Source organism: Pituophis catenifer, unplaced genomic scaffold (genome assembly GCF_029215685.1).
Source record: "Pituophis catenifer annectens isolate HBS135680 unplaced genomic scaffold, rPitCat1.0.hap2 SCAF_2, whole genome shotgun sequence".
In the NCBI taxonomy this organism is placed as follows: domain Eukaryota; kingdom Metazoa; phylum Chordata; class Lepidosauria; order Squamata; family Colubridae; genus Pituophis; species Pituophis catenifer.
Genome location: NW_027256882.1, coordinates 276,903,995 through 276,925,784, shown reverse-complemented (window position 1 = coordinate 276,925,784; position 21,790 = coordinate 276,903,995). Strand labels below are relative to the sequence as shown.

The window sequence follows — 21,790 nt, the reverse complement described above, 5'->3', positions numbered from 1 at the left end:
GTACCTTGAACCTACTAGGAGTTGTGGTTCTGTTTAAGTGGCTTTGCCCAATTCACTTTCTCCTTGCAACAATCTTGTGAGGAAAGTTAGGCTGAGAGAACATGGATCTGCCATGATGCTGCCTCTATTAGAATGGAATGGAATGGAATGGAATGGAATGGAATGGAAAGGAATGGAAAGGAATGGAATGGATAGGAATGGAAAGGAATAGGAATAGGAATAGGAATAGGAATAGGAATAGGAATAGGAATAGGAACAGAGCAGAGCAGAGCAAAACAGAACAGAATTTTTTATTGTCCAAGTGTGATTGGACACACAAGGAATTTGTCTAGGTGCATATGCTCTCTGTACATAAAAGAAAAGATACGTTCATCAAGAATCATAAGGAACAACACTTAATGATAGTCATAGGGTACAAATAAGCAATCGGGAAACAATATCAATATAAATTGTATCGTAAGGATACAAGCAACAAAGTTAGTCATACAGTCATAAGTGGAAGGAGATGGGTGGTGGGAACGATGAGAAGATTAATAGTAGTGCAGACTTAGTAAATAGTTTGATAAATTAATGGATAGAAAGCACATGACTTGTACATGATATTGAATGGGCTAGCTGTAATGGGAATTTAAAATATATTCTGTAAGTTTCCTAAACAATGGCCTTGAGATATGAACCTGTTTAGATATGGCCAGGAAAGCATTTCCTGCTAGTTTCAAAATATAGCTCAAATAATATAGCAGAGAAAAATATAGTAAACGGGGGCGATTTATTACTGCAAGATCATCAGATTTCAGCTCCTCCTCTTCTGGAATATTCCAGCAGATCATAAGACCTCTGCAATTAATCTGCTTTTTCCTCCTACTGAGTTCTTTACCTTTTGTGTTTTGTCTTCCAGATAATCCCTACTCTTGGGTTTATAGACTTGTTATTGACCTTGTAAAGCTCTGGGAATTCTTCCTCTTTTTGTGACTGATGAGGAGAATAAAAATGTTTAATAATAACCTTCCTCAACTTAGTGCCACTGGTTACCCTATGTGCAGCAAAAAAAAAAAATCTGGATCACATTAGGGGAAGATGTTATATTGATCGCCAAGAGGCAGGCATCATGTGACCAGGTTCATCCTCTTTGGGATTCATCAGATGTCAGTAGCCAGATGTTATTCTATGGATTCAAACCCTCTCCTGGGAATTGAACTCACAGATGGTTGCATTTTAGATGACAAAATACAGCACATTAGCTTTCAAATCTATTTAGGCCCTGATGGTCAGTATTTACAGGAGGGAATATACAGAAAGCCTTGAAATAGTATACAGATAGTCCTTGACTTACGACCACAGTTGGAATTAGAATTTCCATTGCTAAGCAAGGTGGTTGCTAAGTGAGTTGTATCCAATTTTACTATGTTTGTTAAGCGAATCGTTGCTATTGTTAAATGAACCATGCAGTCATTAAGTGATTCCAGCTTTCCCCATTGACTTTGCTTGTTGTAAGCTGGCTAGAAAGTTTGCAAATGATGATCATGTGGCACAGTGCAAATGTTGTAAATGCATGCCAGGCATCTAAATTTTAACCACAGGACAGTCATAAGTCACTTTTTTCACTGCTGTTGTTGCTTCAAACACTTGCTAAACAAGTGGTCGTAAGTCAAGGACTACTGGTACACTGAAATCAAGGAAATGCAATTTTATGTCATGTCCCCATGTATACCAGATGCATCATGTGGAGACTGAACTTCTGTTTTGCCTCAGCAATAATGCTGTGGAATTTTTGTGTAAATCACCGAGAAATAAAAAATGTGATTTTATGACTGTGTGCTTTTCTCAAATAGATAGAGGAACAATTGCATCAGAGCCTCACTGGATATTTGCTCTTGTTCCTGGTTGTGTGGTTATGTTTTACGTTTTATACATCTTTCCCAGTTCTCCGTTTCCAGTGTTCACAAGGCTGTTTTATATTTTGGATCTGAATTTTAAAATGTTAATTTGTTACTATGTTCCCATTTCCTTAATTTCTTTATGTGCTTCTTATGCCTCATTTGCATTTCTGTGAAGGAATGATGTGCAACAACTTTATGATGTATGTTTAATAGACTTCTGAGTCAGTGCACATAGGTATCCAGGATAAGTCACAGTGACATCACATAATTGCTCAAATGATGTAAATTATGTCATTTGCATGAGTTGTAACCTGTCAGTTGTCTGTTGACGTTATGATATGCGATGCTGATAGATTTTTCTGTGGGAGGAATTTTCTTTCTGAAAGCACAATAACTGTATGATCATTTAGGAATATTGTTTGGAGATGTGATTATCTTAATCTGACCTTTTCCAACTTGTCATTTTCCAAATATTTTGGGCTTTCACCACTGATAAGATCTCAACTGACATGATCCCTGGTTGTGCTGCTACAGGATTATTGTTATTATTGATAATTCGTGTATGCCACCTTTCAGAAACAAGATTTTCTAGAGGCAGTTTGCAAATGAGCTTAAATTGCAATTTTAGGAGCTGATATCCATTGTTTTGGGAAGGTGCCAGGCTCGGAAAGATTGATTTTATCTACTTTAATGGAACCTATTTCCAGATTGGCTGTTTTACTTCATTTTAAAAGAAAATGTATTTGAATTTGAGTAGATGATAAGGATAGCTTGCTTTTCTCTTTAACTGAAAAAAGTCTTGTATTTTCTCTAATGTAATGATACTGGTGCTAGGTTTTTAAGGGCTCAAGTCTATAGAAATACCCATTGATGAGTTGTTCTAATGTAATCAGTTTTTTCACGCTTGATTGTTCTCGAATGCTAAGGATTACAATATTTCATTTTCTTTGGCAAGTGCACATTTGCCCTGCTTCAGCACAACTCATAGCCTGATCCTATCTCCAGAAATACTGCCAGAATTGAATTCTTTAAAAGCCTCTCCCTAATGCACACAGAAAAATCTATCCTCTTATTGTTTTAAAAAGGCTGTTTTCTGTAGCAAGAGGATCATGGGAATTGTGAAGCACTAATTTTCTTGTCTCTGCAGTGGGAAGGTATGGAAATTGTACAGGTTAATCTTGGTTATACAGGTAGCCCTCGACTTATGACCACAGTTGAACCAAAATTACTGTTGCTAAGCCAGACAGTTGTTAAATGAGTTTTGCCCAAATGACTGTAGGGATGCTACAATAGTCAGAAGTGTGAAAACCAGTCAGAAGTCCCTTTTCTCCATGCTATTGTAATTCTGAGTGGTCATTGAATGAAAGTCAAGGACTACCTGTATAATGCCACCAGCTTGGAAATCTGATGTTCTTCCAGTTGATTAAGAAATCACTCTTATTATGGGCATGCAACATGCATTGCAAAAACACAGGTTTGGGTGTGCACTCAGGGTGTGTCCTCCATCTGTACAGGTAGTTTTTGACTTACAGCCTACCTGAAAAAAGAGACTTACCATCTGGATCTGAAGTTCCGACAGTTGTTGCACCATCCCAACCAGTGTGGTCTCTGACTACACTTCAGGTGCTTAGTAACACAGCTGCACTTAAGGCTGTTTACAGCATCCTATAGTCACGTAATTACATTTTACAATGGTTTTGTTGAAAACTAGCACCTCCGGTTTTCAGTAAAACCATGTCATGATCAACAATGGGTTCACTTAACCCCACTGTTTGCACTTACAGCCCCCATATTTGTTTAATGAGCACAAAAAATGTAAAAAGTGTGTGTTATAATTTTACAATTATGACTTACAACTTGGCAGGTTCCATTATAATTGTAACTTGAGGACCTGTATACAGAAAAAGGGCTGCAAGCCCTCGAAAGGACAATTACATATTGTTGGATTTTAGTTTTACCATTCCTGCAGATCTTTCGAATTTCAATTTTACTTTTCAGAACAGTAACAATTAATTTATATTGAGAAGATGAAGGAGGTGTTGCGTAAATCTGGTTCCTATGTCTTAGGGCTATTAAGCTACTAAGAAGCTCCTGCCTTTATTTTTTTTTATTTTTTTTCTGGAACAGCTCGCCCCAACTGCATATGTGACTCCCAAGCCCCCTTTTTTTACATACTCTACAATTGCATCACCTAAAATAGCAACATCAACTGTATTTACATTTCTTCCTTCCAGAATTTTGGAAATATTTTGACTTCAGCATATCCTGTTGAAGTTTAAAACACTTACAGCACTGTTGGATTTTAATTTCAAAGCAAAGAAACTTTGTCAAACTTGAAAAGTGCCGAACTGAACATTTTGCGTGCTCCTCATTGGAAGAACCCCATGTCTTTCCTCAAAATCTTGAGAATTTTTTCTTTCCCCCTTGGTTACCCTTTTTAGGGTAGCTCATGATTGGCACCCTGCTTCATGGGAGCTGTGAATGCTAAGTGCAGGCTTTAGCCTAGGGCTAAATAAAATAATAATAAATAAAATCTGCAAAGAATGGGGAAAGATCTCCAGATTGATTCCCACCCCACCACAACTATTGGCCAAACATGCTGATCTGTGCAAATGTCTAACTTTGCAGTAAACCCATTAAAAAGCATTTGCTTTCCCCCCTCTGCTAAGGAGGCAAGGCATGTTTTGCTGTTGTTTGACAATATGTTGTTTTAGTTGCAGAACATGTTTTTCTGCCTGCCTCCCTGGATCCACTACTGTTCTCTGTTAGAAAAGCTCTCTACGAACAGGTCAAAAAAAAGATCTCTAGAGAGTCCTGTCTGTCCAAGTACAATATCAGACCACATAGGTAAATAATTAGAAGTGCTTTAGGGCAGATTCCTTCTTGGCATCCAGCATGATAACAAAGAGGAACTTCATGGGAGGTATAGAGAGAGCTGCCCATCTCCTCTACCGTTTTCATTTTCCTACATGAAAGTCACTGAATCAGTGTTTCTCAGTCTTGGCAACTTGCATGGACTTCAACTCCCAGAATTCTTCTGCTGGCCAAGATTGAGACACCCTGTGCTGTATTACTGCTTGATGTCTGCTAATAAGGATCTGCAGAATTGAACATCTGCTTTATAGGTGGCATCTACCACCAGGGACATTAGCAAAGATGTATGAAAATTCATCAGCTAAATGAAAAATGAAGCGATCCTTACAGATGAAAGTGTCATTAAAAATATTAGAATGTGCTGAGATGGACAGATTACCACTTAAAATAAAGGAAAAGGAAGAATACTTTTTGACATGGGACTTGTTTTACCAATGGTTAATTAATGGAATCAGAGATTATAATCTAAAAAGATCCAAAGAACTTTTGTATTGAAAACTTTGTAAGATAGCTAAATTAATTGTATTACTATTTTGCGATTATTGATATATTTATTATGTTTATAATGTTAATCAATATGGCATTTCTACTTAACATTAACTTCATCAATGATTTGGATGAGATGATAGATTGGAAACTCATCAAATTTGTAGATAACACCAAGCTGGCAGGAATAGCCAACACTCCAGAAGACAGGCTTAAGATACAGAAGGATCTTGACAGACTTGAACATTAGGTGCTATCTAACAAAATGAAATTCAATGGTGAAAAAAGTAAGGTTCTAAATTTAGGCAAGAAAACCAAATGCACAGGTATAGTCTAGGTGGTACCTGGCTCAATAGCAGTAACTGTGAGAGGGATCTTGGAGTCCTAGTGGACAACCATTTAAATATGAGCCAGCAGTGTGCTGCAGCTGCCAAAAAAGCCAACACAGTTCTAGGCTGCATAAACTGCATAACACCTGAAGTGTTAATACCACTGTATAATGCCTTGGTAAGGCCACACTTGGAATACTGCATCCAGTTTTGGTCGCTACAAGGTAAAAAAAAAGATGTTGAGACTAGAAAGACTGCAGAGAAGAGCAACAAAGATGATTAGGAGACAGGAGGCTAAAACATATAAAGAATGGTTGCTGGAATTTGGGTATGTCTAGTTTAATGAAAAGAAGGACTTATTGCTGGTTTTCAGCAAAACTGGCTTATAGCAAACCTTTGGTTTGCTTAACGACTGTTGCTTTATTTAACGACCACAAAAAAGATGATCAATGGGTTAGTCATGTAGGTGACCTGCCTTACAACTATCATGACTTACAACCACAATGGGCAGGCTCCATTATGGTTGTAAGTCAAGTACTACCTGTATTCAGGTACCACTCATAAAGTACAGACTGTTTTAAATATAAAAACAACCTTGAGAATATAGTATGTATTTGCTCTGCAAAACAGCTGAATCTTCTTGCAAACATTCATTTTTTGATCTATTAAAAATCCAGAAAGTTCCAGGACCACTTTCCAAGTGCTCTTTCCTTCTCTTAGAGGTCACTTGGCGCCCACACACAAAAAGCTTACAAGGTTTTTAGTTTCACTGAATTATCCTTGTTGGTTTTGCAACTCATGAATAAATGTTTTCCTTGCCAAGTAGCACTTGACTGATTTGGTGTGTTTAACAATGCAGGATTTTATTTTTTGTTTTTCAGAGAGGAACAGGACTAACCTCTGGCTAAAGGCATTTGCAATGATTGTGCACTGAACAAATCAGTTCTTTTGACACACAGCTTGTGTCATGTTATTCCTATTTGCAATTTTTGAAGCTTGCCTATATACATTCAGCTCTGCAAAAGTGCACCATGATCTCCAGATTTTATTCCAGTTGATGAATAGACAGCACAAGGCTACCATTCTATAGTATACTCCTTGGTTTTGGAGCCAAAATGGTATTGACTTCCATATTTTTTTAAGTGAAATGTATGTGTGAAATACAGTTAATACTTGATCACAATTGAGTTCAACATTTCTGTTGCTAAGCAAGACAGTAAAGTGAGTTTTGCCCCATTTTACGACCATTCTTGTCATAGTTGTTAAGTGAATCACCACAGTTGTTAAGTTAGTAACATGGTTGTTAAGTGAATCTGGCTTCCCCGTTGCCTTTGCTTGTCAGAAGGTCACAAAAGATGATCACATGACTTAGGGACACTGCAACCCAGAGGTGAAATGCTCCCGGTTCGGACCAGATCGCCCGATCCAATAGCGATGATGGCAGGTGGTTCGGAGAACCAGTAGCAAAAATCCCTGCCCTCCCCCCCCATGTCCAGCTGAGCTGTGCGATCATCAGAGGCATTTTTTTTATTTTTAAAAGCATTTTTTCTACAACCTCTTCAGCCGAAAAAATGCTTTTAAAAGTAAAAAAAAAAAGCCTCTGATGATCGCACGGCTCAGCTGGGATCGTCAGAGGCTTTTAAAAGCATTTTTTCTACAACCTCTTAAGGTAAGTAGAAAAAATGCTTTCAAAAGTTAAAAAAAAAAAAGTTGGCCACGCCCACCCAGTCACATTACCCCCACCACCAAGCCACGCCCACAGAACCAGTAGTAACAAATTGTACATTTCACCACTGCTGCCACCCTCATAAATACATGCCAGTTGCCAAGTGTCCGAATTCTGATTGCATGATCATGAGAATGCTGCAGCGGTCGTAGGTGTGAAAAATAGTCATAAGTTACTTTTTCAGTGTCGTCGCAACTTCGAATGGTCACTAACTGAATGGTTGTAAGTCCAGGACTACCAGTATGATTAATACAAATAGAGTCGCTATTATTTCCACAACCACTGGATACATTTCTCCCTTCTGCAAGTGTAGACATTGTTTTGCTTCTTTCTGAAGCTTTAAGGGACCCCTTTCCACACTAGATGGCATCTGCCAGATTGCATGTTAATTGTCAATTTTCTAAAACCTGGCTGAAATTTCACAACATTTCAGTGTTTTATGCCCATTGTTCAGGGAAAATTGTTTCTTAAAAGGTCAATCTTAAAGTGATTTTTAAAGTACTTTTTTTGTCTTTTGAGGGGGATAGGCAAGAATAAAGCTTTTTTGGGGGAAGAGGTTTACACATTTTATATCTTACATATTTTTTTTAAAAAAATAGAAAGTAGTGGCACTGGTTCGCAGGGGAGAGTTCCAAGAACTGCATAGGTTTTTTTGGGGGGGGGGAGGAGATTTTTGGCAAGTCACAAGTTGCCTACTTCCGGCATCACTTTATTTGATAGAGGTGTCTCTGCAAACTCAAAATTGTGTATTGTGCATTCTCAAAATTACCATATTTGACATGCATATTCAGAGGGATGGCAAGGTTAGCTTTGTGCACTATGAGACCTTATACTAAATACAGAAAGCCTATTGATAAAAGAAGTTGGGGGAACTATACAATACTTAATTCTCTTGTGTTATTATCTGTAACTGTGCAGTTGTAAAGATTTAAAGATCTTGCCTTGGCCCCCAAAGGGAGGTATCAGGGTAGTATATTTAAAAATGAGACATTCAAAAAGGCCATGTAAAGTCTAGTCCCAATACATTAACCCAATACAGCTAAGAAAGCCCAAATGTAAAATGTCTAGATGAATTAAACTGCCAACGTAAGCAGAAGTTAATATTTCTCAAGGTGCAAATAGTGTTTATTTCCTATACTCTAAAATGAAAAATGATTGGGAAAAGGGACTCCTTCTTGAGAGCTATGCATTTCTGAGCAACAAACCTTTCAACAACAATTATTGTTCAATGGGCACCTAGGGCCTAGGTTTCCATTTTGGGAATCTTATGTTTAGAATACCAGATACCTTCTGATCTGCTATAAAATACTCTTTTCATGTTTCTCAAGTCATAAATCTCATCTGTTTCGGCCTAGAGCTGTTGAATGCAATTCCATCCAGGACAGGTGACATATTCATAGATGAAACGGCCTAAGTGGACATATAGTATGTTCTTTGCTTACACACGGAACAGTTACTTATGACTTTCCATTCTTTACTAGAACAGCTTTCCCAACTTGGCAATCTCAGCAGCTGTTAGAATGCAGAGTATGTGCCTTGCTGGGGAATTCTGGGAGCTGGTAGTCCTAGTATTTGTAGAAGGCATTAGTTAGAGCAAAAGTGTGCTGGAAGTTTTGTTTAAATAAGAAAGGTTCATTATGATCATGTGATGTGCCCAGGAGATGCTATTGTGGGAGAAAAGCCTTGGCCATGATAAGTTGTGGATGCAAATGACATACCCTTAGCTGACAAGGAAGCAGCCAAGTTGGGTGTTGTAAAGTACATTCTGCTTCAATTGAACAAGATAAGAAAAGGCAGGCCTTGCTGTGGGATGAATCACTGTAGGCAGCTAACCCTCTAGCGTGGCCTATAAAACCAATGAATACTTTTACCAGGCATGTTATTAAATGCATTACACCTTGATGGGGATATAAAAAACATTCTGTTAGAAGTTTCATTATTTTACACAGACAATATATTCTTTACTGCTTTGGAGAACAATGCCAAGGGGTTGTAATCACAAAAGAAGATTGTGCATTTTTCTTGCTGGATTAAAAAAAATGGCTAGAGCAAAAGGTGGGAGATTATGTCATACTTATTCAGCTTTGCTATAAGTACTTTGAAAATGCACATGTAAAAGTAGATCCTTTTCTCCATTGTTGCACAGAAAAGTCAATGCGTATAATTTTCTTTGCTATTTAATGTAATAGGTGAAATTGAACAATAGATTTGGGTATCATTTTTGCCTAAACTTAACTGTATATTCCATTTAAGGAAACGAAGCTGATGCTCATTAAATTTCAACCAAATGTAGCTGGAAACATACATATTCTTTATACCTCTGCTTTTTTCTCCCTACATAGGTGCTGAAAGTCTGTAAGATTTGAATGGAAAAAACATGAAGAGTTTGAAAGCCAAGTTCAGGAAGAGTGATGTAAGTATTCAGTGGCTCAGTTTGGCTAACTCTCATCTGTTTTCACTTCCATTCCGCATTCTTTTGCTTCCAAGATGATAAAACCAAAGGTTAATAAACTACAAGGGCAGGAGTGGCAAAGCTTGTAAAAGGATACTGGAAGGAGTAATAGGATGACAAATTGCTTCTGTTCTAGACAAATATTATGAATTAATTGTTAGGATGAAATCATGGGCCACCTAGCCAACTTTTTTTTTTTGGGGGGGTTGATCTCAAAAAGCTTAACTGCATCAGACCTGGTTAATTTTTGAGCAGGAGACTTAGCTGACATGGAAGCAATCAAAGAAACACAGGACTGAGCAAGCCGTTTCTATATTGTTGCCAAAAAAATCTGTATCCACCAAGAATGAGACTTTTATTGGAGAGTGCATAAGTTACATTTGTCTTGAGGTGTGAAAAAGATGTATTTGTGTTGGCTTGAATAACTCAGCAAACTAGGATTTCCCTTTAAACTAATCCACTTCATTAATTAAACTGAAAAAAGCTACTATTGCTCAGCTGAACTTTGCTACCCATCACACCAGGATAAAGTCTTAACTATTGAGGACTGCATGTTTGAGGAAGGATTATATAGTCGTTCTCTATATACAGTCTATAGTGTATAGATTGTATAATGCATGTGCGCTAGATTCAGTGTGATACCTTTAACTAGGGAGAAAGTCTTCTATTTGAATCCCTGAAAAACTCCTGCATTTCAACAGCCCACAATAGGTTGAGTCTCCTCATCTTGTTTACTCTTAACTCATGGTGTACCAGTCATAATGGATGACTCTCGGTCCAAGCCAAGTGCAAGACGCAATAGCTTAACTTCGTTTCTGAATTCATTTGCATCTGGGTCACTCCCATTAGGCTTCTCTGGATTATCTTAAATGAAGAGCAGGAGTTACATATTTAAAAGTTATGCAGAAAAAACTACATTGGTAGAAGACCATATTTCTGTTGGTCCAGTTTTTTCTTGTGTTTATCCTTTTAAGAACAACTGGTAGGAATCAGCCATTCTTGTTGCAGAAGCAGATAATGTCCACGATTGGCTGTCTTTCATATCTGGAACACTCAGTTTTGACAATTGCTGGTGTTTCATCCTGTACATGTCATAAGACTATTGAGGAAGGCCTGGGCATATTGATTCTTCTGCATTGAACCTCAACACATTATCCTGTTAATGCCTTGGTCCTAGCCATCTGCTTCAGCTTGTCAGGAAACAGCCATCCTCTTAGGTCAAGCATTGACTAAAAGGGGGGTTGTGTTGAAATTTCACTCATCAAATTCCTTTAGATGGCTATAACTGTAGTTTATTGGGTGGTCCTTTAGGAAAGTGATAAGCCATATGTGCTGCTGGGGCTATGACAAAAGTTGCTTTCCAAATTGTTGTTATGGATCTCAGGCATTCTGTAAATTTTAACTTTTTTTTTTCTTGAGTATGAGCAATACTTTTGCATACATTCATGTGGACTCTCTCTGGATGACAGTTTTTTATAGTTTAAGAGAAAAGAGAATGTCTTGGGTCTGCAGGAAGACTGTTTAGTGATAATACAGGCTGTTTTTTCCCTTGTGTCACAGATTGATGCTTCCTTGCAGATCTTTGGCATTCATCCCTGCCAAACATTGTCTAGCTCTAAGAATCAGCCAAAGTTCTTCAAAAGGCTTTTTCCCCCCTTGTTGGTTTATTACCCTCCCACAGAGAGGGCCTCCTCAGGGTGCCGTCAGCCAGACAATGTCGGCTGGCGACCCCCAGGGGGAGAGCCTTCTCTGTGATGGTGCCTACCCTCTGGAACAATCTACCCCCAGAGATACGAGTGATCCCAGACCTCCGGACTTTTCGTCGGGCCCTTAAAACAATTTCTTTCAGTTAGCCGGGCTGGCCTGATTTTATCTTGGTTTTTAAAATTGATACTGATTTTAATTGAAATGTTTTAAATTATGGGCCAAACTTTATTTAATTATTTTAAAATTATTTTAACTTTTGTGTACAAATGTTTTATTTTTGGCTGTTCACCGCCCTGAGTCCGAAAGGAGAAGGGCGGTATAGAAATTTAAATAATAAATAAATAAATAAATAAATAAATAAATAAATAAATAAATAAATAAATAAATCAGTAATCCAATGTGTCCAGCTTGTGTGCAATGCTAAACAACCAATGAATAAATATCCCTATTGTTTATTATTCCTCCTAAGTAATGTACATGATAAAACTATGGAGCCAAGCACATTTGCTTCTTCGAAGTAACTCAGGCTGATTGGGATGAGGTTCTGGCACCAATTTTTTGTAAATAATTTTTGGGATGCTATTTTCTTGGTTGGAAGAAAAGTCAAAACTCACTGATTCCGTTAAATTAACTTGATTGATTGTTTGCTTTCTTTGAAATGTCTGGAGAAGAAGGCTTTTAACAAACAAAAACGGTATTTTCTGGTCTGTTCCCATGCCTGATAGTTGTAAAATGTTGCGGTTTCTAAGTTAAAAGGGAAAGAAATGGGGAATTATATCAGTCTGGGTAATGTAGTCTGTTTTTTTAAAAAATAAAGCATTTTAATATCCTATAAAAGATACTCCCACAGTTATCTGTTGCTATTTTTCCAGCTTCTTTCTAATTCCTCTTCTTAGTTGTTCTTTTCCTGAAGTCCTTGGCATATAACCTGCTCCTTTTCATATCTGCTTGTAATCTGGCCTAAACTGAAACATCTGCATATAGATTCCAAGTTGACTCTCCTCCACTTTCCTGTTTCCCCTGGTTTTTGTTGTTGTTTTCTGATTGTAAAGTCCTTGAAAAAGAGTTCTTTCTCCTTATCTCCGGCCCTAAAGAAAGTACCGTAGATAACATGCATTATAGAAATGAACAACATTAACAAATGTCAGGGTAGTAACTTGGCACCCAGACACCAGGGTCCCCCCAAAATCTCCAAATCTCAATGGATTCTTATTCCACCTCTACTTTCTTTCAACTAACTGAAACTAAACTAAAATGCAAAAAAAAAAGTATTGAATAGAAGCATGTTGCATGCTGGCTATCTGTAGCAACTTTATTTGCACAAATGCCTCAGGATTCCACAGAGCAATGCCATTTCTGCTCATCTAGAGGCGTTTTAATCCTCAATTTTTCTCACCCACTAACTCTAACTTTATTATAAGTTCCGTTAACGCATTCTTGCAAGACTGAATATATTTCTCTCCTCCTTTCCTTTTGTTTTCCAGAAAACTAGGGAGAGTCCCTTCTGAAAAGTTTCCCTCTTTCTGTGGGTGGAGATGTTTTTTACATAGTTGTTGTCCAGTCTCTGGGCTCTTCTCTCTGTCTCCCAAAATCATTTCTTCATACTTACATGCTTCCTCAAACACAAGCTTATAATGGCTCCCATTTTGTGAGTAGGCCCATCTCCATGACAACCATTTGTGACTGCTCTCAATAGCCTAACAAAATTCCAAATCTACTATAATTCACAAGTTTGCCTACGCTTATGTATAAACATCTTGAAAAAAATAATAATGTGATATCTCATTCCCTGACATTTTCATTTAAAAGGAATCTTTGCAAATGAAGCTTAGTGAAAATGCCATACACATCAGTAAAGGCAAACCCAGTTGTGGCTTATCAACAAGCTTTTTGAGAAGAAACCTGTATTTTGTTACATTTACCCTTTTGACTTAAAAATTATAAATAAAATAAAGTCAATGTTACAGATTTCTACATACATAATTGCAGTGGCATTATTAGGATCTAGTTGAATTCTGATTATTTACTTGGATTGGCATGAAACAGCAGGATTAATTTCACTGAAAATCATTTGGACTGAAATTGAGAGAAGTGGGAAAGACTGAGTTCATAATATTGCTTTTAAATCATAATAAAATTGGGTTTAGTATATTGTTGAATATATTAACCACAGCCTGTTGTAGTTAATTCAGTAGCCATCCTTAGGCAAATGATGACTTAGTGCTATACAGGAACCCAATCAGATAGAAATTAGGAACACCAGATCAGGTAAATAGTCCTATCTTAACCCTCTTCAGTGTGGTGCCCTCAAGCTGTGTTAGGACTATAATTTCCCAAATTCCAAGCTAACATAGAAGAAGCTTGGAATTGTCTCAAGGTCAACAGCTTGGAGAAGAATGCCTTATCTAGCATTTTATTCCATCTATGTCCAACCAGATGCTTCAGGTAACCCAACAACTACTCTATATCTATCCTCAATATGTCATGCTGCCTCTTGCTCTAGAGTTAATAATGTAGGTAGTAATAGGAAATAGGACAGAGAAGGCAAAATTTATACTGATGAACATTCAGGCTGATTTTTCCTTGCACTCATTCGTTCACTCCTTTAGTGGGATTATCTAAAGAGCAAGATTGTGCTTTTGCATAAACATCCCAACATTGTTCCAAGGAATAGCCAGAGAAAGCTGCATATCTTTGAGGTTAACCACAGAGCTATCCAAGCAGTCTCTGAAGCTAGTCCAAACTCTGATTTTTAAATACTTGAGACGCTTTTGAACTTAGATAATAGTGACTAACTTATTATCATTGGCTTTTAAATTCTGTGATATATTGTAGACTTGGAATAATGCCCATAGCAAATATTTGAGCTTCTTTCAGCTACCTTTGAATGGAGGTAGTACTATTGCTTTAAGCAATAGTAAAACAATTATATATTTCATTTACCATGTACTGTTTTGTCATAAACGTGTTAATTCAAATTCTGTTAAGTTCATTCTGGGTGATGAATTTATAGAAGCTTGGTTGCTTTGTCTTTGGGAGAATCCCAAGGGTTCAAATATTGTTTTAATAGATACTCACTTGTGAAATTTTCTTGTGTTCTAGTCATATTTCTATATAAAGATTGTTTTTCTTCTGTTGGAGGGTGTCATCTGTCTCTGCTAGACAAAATCACTCTTCTGAAGGGAGGTAGTCAGACATGTAAGTCTGGAAAGTGATAAAAATAGTTATAACCATTAGGACTTTTCTGGAGTTTTATATGCTTTCTAGCTCAGTAAGAGGTTGAGTCATCTACGTGTGTGGTCTTTCTTATCCATTAACTTGAGAATAAAAACAGAGTTTTGCATTTGGAATTGAGTTGCCATAATTTGTTGCTCTATAGCAGTGATAGTCACAAAGTGATTTGAGACCACCATGCAGTCTGCTGCAGTCTCTCTACCTGCATCAGCTAAATGATCTGCTCATTTCTCCCTCCTACCCAAATGTATGATCTGGCTGGACAAAATCATTCAACAACTCAACTCCCCTCTTTCTCATATCTATCAGCTGGGCTGAAGGAAGTCTGCAATTGTTGGTAATGGTTCAGGAAAATAGATCAGTGGCTGAAAAACGTGCACATTGACAAATACATTTGATTATACATGGATATGTTACTACTGCATTTCCCCCAAAATAAGACTGGGTCTTGTATTAATTTTTGCTCCAAAAGGCGCATTATGGCTTATTTTCTGGTTAGGGCTTATTTTGGGGGAAATACAGTACTAAACGCCTCTATCTGCTGACGATCTTAACTAGGGCTTATTTTGGGTGGTAGGGCTTATATAATGAGCATCCTGAAAAATCATGCTAGGCCTTATTTTCCGGTTGAGTCTTCTTTTCGGGGAAATGGTAAAATTCTGAAAACATTTATGAATAAATCTCAGATGCTGTTAGCAACTTTGAGGCCACAAACTTTGCTATATTGTAATGGTATGCAGAAATGACCTTGGGATGCTGGGCTGAAGACTAGGCAAAAGAGGCTGCTTAAAGAATGGTCATATAAGAGACAGCATAGTTTGCAGCTGGATAATGTGTGAGGTAAGGAGCTCAAAAAAACCCCCTCTAATTTATGGAACCTGTCTAGCCTACCTGGTAAGGCTGACATGTTTCCTACAAAGCGTCTCTGGATTTAATCTTCTAAAATCATTCCGACATACCATTGTACAAGTAGAAATATATAATTTGACACCAAAGGAAAACTGTAAGTAGGAAGTACAATTATGAGCCACCACCCATCTCCTTCCACTTATGACTGTATGACTGTAATTTTGTTGCTTGTATCCTTACAATTTATATTGATATTGTCTCCCGATTGCTTATTTGTACTCCATGACTATCATTAAGTCATAATGATAATGATTAAGTCGTAAGAACCTTATGATTCTTGATGAACATATCTTTTCTTTTATGTACACTGAGAGCATATACACCAAGACAAATTCCTTGTGTGTCCAATCACACTTGCCCAATAAAAAATCTATTCTATTCTATTCTATTCCTATTCTATTCTATTCTATTCTATTCTATTCTATTCTATTCTATTCTATTCTATTCTATTCATATTAAAAAATGGAATTCAGTTGAACAGGAGATCCAATTGCTTCTAGTCTCTTGTGTTCAAGAGATTTCTATTGATGAATGTTCTTGACCAGCAAATTGTTTATTATTATGGAAAGGATTGTTATTTAAATGAGGAAGTGACCTTGCAGAACCAGAACTAATAGACCCAAACCATAGGGAAGTACATTCAAGTAGGTATTAGGAGGAATTTTCTGATAATAGAAGCTGCCAACCAGTGGAATAGCTTGCTTTAATGCATTCTTCTTCATTGGAACTCATGAAGAGGGACTGGATAGCTATCTATCCAAACTATTTATTCCTGCAATGGATGGCATTGGATTAGATGATTGCGAAGTAAATTATTCCAATCTTTTCCTGAAAAATATGAACATAAAGATGGAAATTGGGCAAGAGCAAGGATTGTTGAGTTAATTGCATGGCTCTGCATTTTATGAATATTAATAAATATGGTTGGAGAAAGTCTGTGCTACTCCAGTTGTACACTTCAAGATCAATTTAGAAATATACAATGCTACTTTAACATATGCTGATGGTATGTTAAACTTAAGGGGTGAACTTATATGGTACCTACGTGGTTCAGAGAAAAATAGTCTATCTTGCTCTACTGTATGAGCAATGAGCAAGGTAGTCCTTGACATACAATAATTTATTTAACTATAGTTCAAAGTTATGACGACCTTGAAAAAAAAATAACTCGCAACCTGTACTCACATTTATAACTGTCGCACCACCACCTTGATCATGTGATCTTAATTTAGACGATAACTGGCTTGCATTTGCAACTGATTGCCACAACTGCAGTCACAATTACAATTTGCGACATTTTTTGCTGATTTCCAACAAAACATATGCATTGGGAAAGATTTGCTTAACAACCACCATAATTGTTGCAAAATCGGGTTCAATTTAACAACTGTGACTTACAATGGAAATTCCCATTCCAGTTGTGGTTATAAATCAAGGACTAGCAGTAGATCTTACATGTTGAATCCAGCAGTAGTGGTTATTTTTATTTTCACATTATTCTCTTCCCTTTGAAGTAAGTACTACATTTGGAGGGCCAAATGTAATCACAGAGCTTATTTTGTTCTATAGGAAACTTTCAGAAAAATAACAGAGAAAAAAGAGCCATGCTCAGGTCCAGAACATGAAAATCTGTTTATAGTATGTAATTTTCACTGAGTAGTCTTAACTGAAGAGTAGGAGAAAAAAAGAAAAGAAAAATGTTCTTTGTTTAATAGGAGAAACAAATCTCCACTCCCACCCCCGCTTGATTTGAGAGCAAGAGTCTGAAGGACAGCTGGCTCTGATCTTATCGACACCTCTTATAAAAGACTTCCTTTTAATCCAGCCAGAATAAATTTCTTGCTTTTTATTTACTGAAGATTGGACTTGATTTATTAAAACAGCTCATGGCCTTAAAAGATTCCAATGTTATGGAGGCGAAATAAATCTGTAGTCCCCCAATCTGGTATAGAAAGGAAGCTGATTATGTTTCAGAAATACAACATTCTGGTGGTGGAAGGAAAATGAGAAAATATAAGAAAAACAAGTCATTAGTCATGTGAATCAAATTGGGTTGTAAAAAGCTTTCATTGAAACATGTCGTTTTCGGCTCAGTTGCCCTAAGCATAGGTTACATTTTAAAATACAGAGATTCCCCCAAAATTGGGATTGTTGTGGTTGTTTTACTCAAAAGTTGGAGACAGACAGCTCATCTTGCAGTCATTGCTCGCGAAGCTGAGTCTCTTACCCTTTATTCTTCCACTATAAACTTGATCTGAATGATCTAATAGTCCTAAAGATGGGGACAGGAGACTTGGTGGCCTCTGAAGATATAATTAGCAATTAATCTGATCCTGAAGTCTGCAGAGAGGTAAATATATATGATAGTAAAGGAAATATATTAATAGTAAGCAAATTTCATACCATCATACTGGTGTAGGTGAATTGATATAGCCATCATAGTTCTGTTCGGATCTTTGAAGCATTCAAAGGAGCCTTTCCCTCAGAAAATAACTAGCAATTCATAATGCCCTTTTTGCTGTGCTTTGTGATGTTGGATTAGAATGATCATGGTTAATTGCTCTGTTGTGTGGATGTTTGGGTGGTTCAGGGTTAGGGAATTTTGGTGAGCAGGGGTGTGTCTGGGGATTGTCATGTGTGTTGGGCTTGGTCTCTGGGTGTTATGTGAATTTCATTGTATGGGTATACTGTGTATAAACGTACAATGACAATAAACTTTATATATATATAAAACTCGTTAAAGGCCGCAGAATATGAATAGACAAGATGATGCTTCTAGGTTATCAAGTATTTGGAGACCTGCACTGAGGGAAACTCGAGTTTTAACATCAGAGGATAGGCAAAGATTCCAACAGGCAACCAGTGGTGTTGTAATGCCTGCCAGAGTCCCTCCCTCTTTGCAGATGATAGCTAGTAATAGGGAGAGAGAGAGAACCGAGCCAGGAGATAGGCTGAGATCTCAACAGGCAATCAGCGGTGTTGTGATGCCTACCAGAATCCTTCCTTCTTTGCAATTGACAGTAATAGGGAACCAGAAAAAGCTGGGCCTTTAACACACAGTCAGGCTGCAGCTAGGATAATGAAGCAGGAGGAAAAACTGCTGCCCTCCAATCAGGACACAGAGTTGCAGGCTAACCAACATACGTGAGCAGCAGCGAACATAGAAAAGCAACAACTCCGATCTCGCAGCATATCCACAGCTTCTAAACTGAAAGTAGGGGCCCGATGATGACAAGTTAGAGAACTTGTCGAAACGTTGCCAAAAAGAAAACTTCTAAAGTGTTGGTTTAGGATTTTAGCCAGAGTTTCAAAAGACCTTACCAAGTGTTTTGTTGGGATTTTGGAGGATTTTAAGCTGGGATTTTAGCCAGGATTTTAAGTATTTCAACTAACAGACTTTTAATGATGCGGGAAAACACCCGAGATTTTGCCTTGGTAGTACAGTGGTTTAATGCACCCTGTTATTAACACAGCTGCCTGCAATTTCTGCAGGTTCGAATCTTACCAGGCTCAAGGTTGACTCAGCCTTCCATCCTTTCTAAGGTAGGTTAAATGAGGACCCAGTTGTGGGGGCAATAAGCTGACTTTGTATAAATATACAGAAGTATGAAGGCTATTGCTTAACGCATTGTAAGCCGCCCTGAGTCTCCGGAGAAGGGCGGAATATAAATCAAATTAAAAAAAATATTTTTTTTTACATACACACACCCGCAAAAACTTGAGAATATATATATATGTATGTATGTATGTATGTATGTATGTATGTATGTATATACACACACATATACATATACTGTCATTTGAAAGCAACTCATTTTGCACATAGCTTCATATATGTGATAGTTAGGTGAGATAGAGAAAAGCAAATGAAACCAAGAGTGGGAAATACTGGTGGGGATGTTGTTGGTTTTTTTTTAAATTTGATTTATATGCCGCCCTTCTCCGGAGACTCAGAGCGGCTTACAATGCGTTAAGCAATAGCCTTCATACTTTTGTATATTTATACAAAGTCAGCTTATTGCCCCCACAACTGGGTCCTCATTTAACCTACCTTAGAAAGGATGGAAGGCTGAGTCAACCTTGTGGCTAATCTTTATTATTTATTTATATTTCACATTTTTGAACTACCTCAGACAAGGACTCTGGGCAATGACAGTATGTTTCCTGTCACATCAGTGTCTTCTGATGTGTCTCAAGAGGAACAGTGGCTGGTTAGTGGAAGAGGCATATGAAATGGGGCTGCTATTAAAATTTCAGGCCTCCTGGATTGTGAAATCTCGCTTCAAAGTTATCTGAGCAGAAGTAGGAAACATCACTTCCATGAACTTGATGAAAGCAGCATCAGGATGCCAGGTCCTCCTGTTTTATACATGTATTCCACATCGTGACTCAGGTACAAAAGCTTGCATTGGAGCAACCTTGCATTCATCATTTATCTCTTTGAGGCTGCTACTGCAGCATCTAAGCAGTGTTATAAAAACTCCACCAGAAACAAGTTAAAAGCCAGTGTAAAAGCCATATACTTGATGTATGAATTTGCAAAAGGAACACAATTCCTTTCTAAAAATACAGTGGAATTCATGTAAATATGTAGCTTTCTGTTGCTGTTAGAGGCAAAGACTTGCGACATGGGATCAACCAAAATGTACTGCTGGGATTCCGGCCTTAAACTAGAAAGCTAAATGCTCAAAGCTGCACCTCAGAGTTAGCCCAAAGCATTTTGCTTCCTGATCTAGAAGAGCAAGATACCATCACTTTGTCTTCTGTATACTAATGTTAGCTTGATTAGCACTTAAAATTTATATCTAACTGGTTTTTCCCATTTTTTTTCACAAAGGGACGAGTTGAGTCCAAAAAGTAGATAGGAAATTGAACAACTTCCAACCTCTTCATGTAGTCCTTGACTTATAATCACAATAGGGACCAGAATTTCCATTGTAAGTTATTACAGCCATAATTTGAGCCAGACTCAATTTTATGATAATTATTACCAGTCGTTAAGAGAAGAATGCGGCTGTTAGGCAAATCCAGTTTCCCTAGTGACCATTTTTTGTCAGAAATCAGCAAAAAAGAAGCTGTAAACCACAGTCACATAAACACAAGGCAGCAGTTAATTAACTGAACTAGGTTATGATGACCACAAGGATGGTATAATGGTCATATGTGAAAGTAAAGGTCGTAAGTCAATTTTTCCAAGGCTGTTATAACTCTGAACTATTATTAAATTAATGTCCATAAGTCAAAGGCTAGCTGTGCTACTTGACTTTGGACAGCGCTGGCTCAATGGCTTTGAAACGGACATGAGCACTGCTCCCTTTAGTCGGCAACAACTAAGTAAAATCCGCAGGGATTCCTTTTTTAAAAAAATACACAGCAGCTACTGAAATTTTGGCTTCATTAGCTTTTAAATGGTAAGCCTTCTTGCCTGAAATTCTTGCATCTGTGGACACCATTTGGCTTTTCTAGTCTAGCTTGCCAAAAGAACCCTGAAAATAAAGTATGGGTATCAATATTATGTTACCAATATGGTGACGTTGAGACCCATGTGCTGATTTCCATCACTAAGAGATATTAGGCACAGTAAATACCTGAATTGAACTTTTGATGTTTCTTCTTTTGCCTTTGTGTAGAAGCCCAATCCTTGACAAAATGCCTATAAAAAAGGGGGCATGTAACAAACCATTCATTTTTGCTTATTTGTTTTAAAATGGTGGGTGGGAGCAAATGCTTCTAGTGGGTCCCAAATACCCATGGTTGGTTTAATGATGTTTGTAACTGGTTGCTTCCAGCATGTGATTCTTTATGTCCTTGACTTACAACCACAATTGAGTCCCAAAGGTGCTTTTTCAGGAGACAACTGGACTTTGTTTTTTCTTTGAAGACATTTCACTTCTCATCCAATAAGCTGATAGGATAGTGGGGAATGGAAGGATTTATATTCCTTGCAGACAGCTGGCCATTTGCATCCTTTTAGAGAGTCCTTGAAGCACTTTGAGGTTGGAAGGAATATAAATCCTTCCGTTTAAATGGAACTCCATTCAATTTCCTTCCACCAAATGGAAGCAATATAAATCCTTCCATTCCCCACTATCTTGTCAGAGCTGAAGAAGCTTCTTGGATGAGAAGCGAAATATCTTCAAAGAAAAAACAAGAAAGTCCAGTTGCCTCCTGAAAAAGCACCTTTAGGACAACC

General features: G+C 37.5%; 1 protein-coding gene across 3 annotated transcripts in view; it reads left to right on the top strand.

The window, feature by feature from the left end:
• RAI14 (retinoic acid induced 14) overlaps window positions 1-21,790 on the top strand; it is a 113,796-nt gene that overhangs the window by 7,607 nt on the left and 84,399 nt on the right. For all 3 annotated transcript variants that reach the window (XM_070938907.1, XM_070938909.1, XM_070938908.1), the window contains exon 2: window positions 9,638-9,708. In XM_070938907.1, the coding sequence (XP_070795008.1) occupies window positions 9,673-9,708 (36 nt within the window). In that variant the 5' untranslated portion in view covers window positions 9,638-9,672. The remainder of the gene's footprint in view (window positions 1-9,637; window positions 9,709-21,790) is intronic.